This window comes from Centruroides sculpturatus, unplaced genomic scaffold, assembly GCF_000671375.1.
Source record: "Centruroides sculpturatus isolate CEXI.00-Female unplaced genomic scaffold, Cexi_2.0 scaffold356, whole genome shotgun sequence".
Classification (NCBI taxonomy): Eukaryota; Metazoa; Arthropoda; class Arachnida; order Scorpiones; family Buthidae; genus Centruroides; species Centruroides sculpturatus.
Genome location: NW_019384626.1, coordinates 15192 through 17603, shown reverse-complemented (window position 1 = coordinate 17603; position 2412 = coordinate 15192). Strand labels below are relative to the sequence as shown.

Below are 2412 nucleotides of genomic sequence, written 5' to 3'. Positions count from 1 at the left end.
TAAAAAAATATATATATATATATATATATAATGTAAACAAATATGTCGTACACTTTTATTAGCGTAGTCGTTCCTTATTAATTAGAGTATACGTATCAAAGCCGTTCTTTATAATTAAAGCCAGTCTCATCGCTTGGAAACAAGAACACAAATAACTTCGATAATTTTATTATTTCATCGAATGCCGATATCATTATTATTTATAATAAAAAAATCTTTTATTTTCAGTTTTACTTTTACGATATTTCATAATTAATTTCTCGTCTTTGTAAGTTAAAACTGCGATTTAAAAAATTTACAACGATAAAAAAAAGATAATACCATTGTTCTAATAGGAGATAATAGTTATAAATAAACTGTAAATGATTTATAAATTAATATATTCGGTATTAAAAAACGGTTGTTTGCTTTCGAAAGTTTCCAATAATTACAACGAGAGGAAAAATTGAATTTTCCAGTAGAAAGGAGGAAATATTCTTAAAATCATTCGGTAGATAAGAAATGCGTAAACGAAACAATAGAAATTTCAAGTACGTAGTAAATGTTTTATGGGTTTAAAGTAAAACTATTTTCCAAAGGAATATCGAAAAACAATAGTTAAAAAAAAAAAAAAAGTTATGCGTCATCCCCACCAACATTCTCTGAACGTCTAATCTCGGGGTCAACGTACTCCCGAATTCGACCTCCTAAATACAGTAACTACACCGGATGACAAAACGTCAGTGTCTTACTTACGGAAGCTTTTAAGTCCTTGGATAAGAGTTTACAGAAAGTAATTCGATACTTTGCAATGAAATAAACGAAATCCGTCTAACCAGGAAAAGTGCGCTTCGTTACGCAAAGTATTGCACTATTTAATTCTAATTTATTTTAATTAACATCATTAATCAGTATCACTAGGAAAGAAAGCCGAAATATAAGCTTAGAAAACAAGAGGAAAATATAATCATACATATACAAAAGTAAAGAAATAATAAATCTAACGTAATTAATAAAGTGAAAAATCATAAAATTCACCGCTTAATTAACATCATTAATCAATATCACTAGGAAAGAAAGCCGAAATATAAGCTTAGAAAACAAGAGGAAAATATAATAACCGAAAATTAAAATTTAAGAAGTGAGAAAAATGAGAGTTTTTCTAGACCTAAGAATTTAATGTAATCCGCAATATAAGAAAGCTGTAAAGTATTATTCCTAGTGATATTGAAAGAGGAAGATTAAACTGACATAAGCCTCGTTTTATTGTTAGTTACCAACGTCTGCTTTTCGATAATCCGAACATGTATTATTATTCTGCAGTACTTTGCAAATCTCGGTCTTGATAATTACATTTTTTTTTTAAATATACATTTGTAAAGTAATATAAAAATCTGCGATTTACCTGAGTATTTCCATTTCTTTATCCTCTTCCTCTTTCTGTCTGGCCATAACGGATTCTATTATTCTCCTTTCTTCCTCTGTCAAATGGCTGAGATCTGGAACGGGTGGTGCCATCGAAGCCACCGGTCCAATACCTGGTCCTTTTTTTTCCGTCGTCATTGTGCTATATGCTTTGGAAGACCTATCGTCACATCTAAAATCACTAACCGATGTATACCGATTCGTTGGAGTCAGAACTGAACAAATTAATAGTAGCAACTCGATACTGTAACACAACAGACTTTTGTGATAGGCGATGATAGGCGATGGCTGCCGTATCTTGCTGTATTCGCCATTACTGAATTGTATTGAAGTCACCAGCACACATACGACATCAGCGAGATTCCATTATCCGTTTCGACCGTGACACAAACAACTTCTACGTCTTTCTCAATGGTTCTGGGGGGAAACATGTAAGTCAGGGAAGATAACAGAAACAATCCCCAACAGTTGCACAGCACATACCCGGAAAATCGCATCACAGCTACCGGCGACAAGGCCGATGCTGTTCCCCCTTCTGCTGTGAATGTACATCGCTTACCCATACCTCGTTTGTGACGTAGTAAGGAGGGATTGTTAAATGACGTCATACTATCGACCAACGACCAAAACGAATATCATTGACGTCAGCGATAAAGTCCACAATTTGAAAAACAAATTCTATGAATATCTTTGTCGTTTATTAATATAAAAATTATATTTTTCTCTACTTAAGTGATAAATTTAATTATCTTAAATAAGGTTTTAATTGGAAAAAACTACGAGACGAACACAAAACGCGCTGTTTTAATCCGTAATGGCATTTTTTGATTATCACGCATTCTAAACATATTTAGAATAAGATTGTGCGCCAATATATAAATGTCAGTTGCCCCTGTAAATGTCACTTTGCAGCGCAGTTCACGATTTTTGTAGAGAAGCGCTCGTTTCATATTTATTCACGCGGTGGAGAAAAAAAGAAAGAAAAAACATATATGTATATTTAAAAAG

The 2412-nt window shown here is 32.5% G+C and overlaps 1 protein-coding gene across 1 annotated transcript in view; it reads right to left on the bottom strand.

Moving 5' to 3' along the window:
* LOC111625627 (regulating synaptic membrane exocytosis protein 2-like) overlaps positions 1 to 2072 on the bottom strand; it is a 328126-nt gene extending 326054 nt beyond the window's left edge. Inside the window, exon 1 of the mRNA XM_023368831.1 lies at positions 1385 to 2072. Within this exon, the coding sequence (XP_023224599.1) occupies positions 1385 to 1542 (158 nt within the window). The 5' untranslated portion in view covers positions 1543 to 2072. The remainder of the gene's footprint in view (positions 1 to 1384) is intronic.
* Positions 2073 to 2412: the final 340 nt, after the last annotated feature.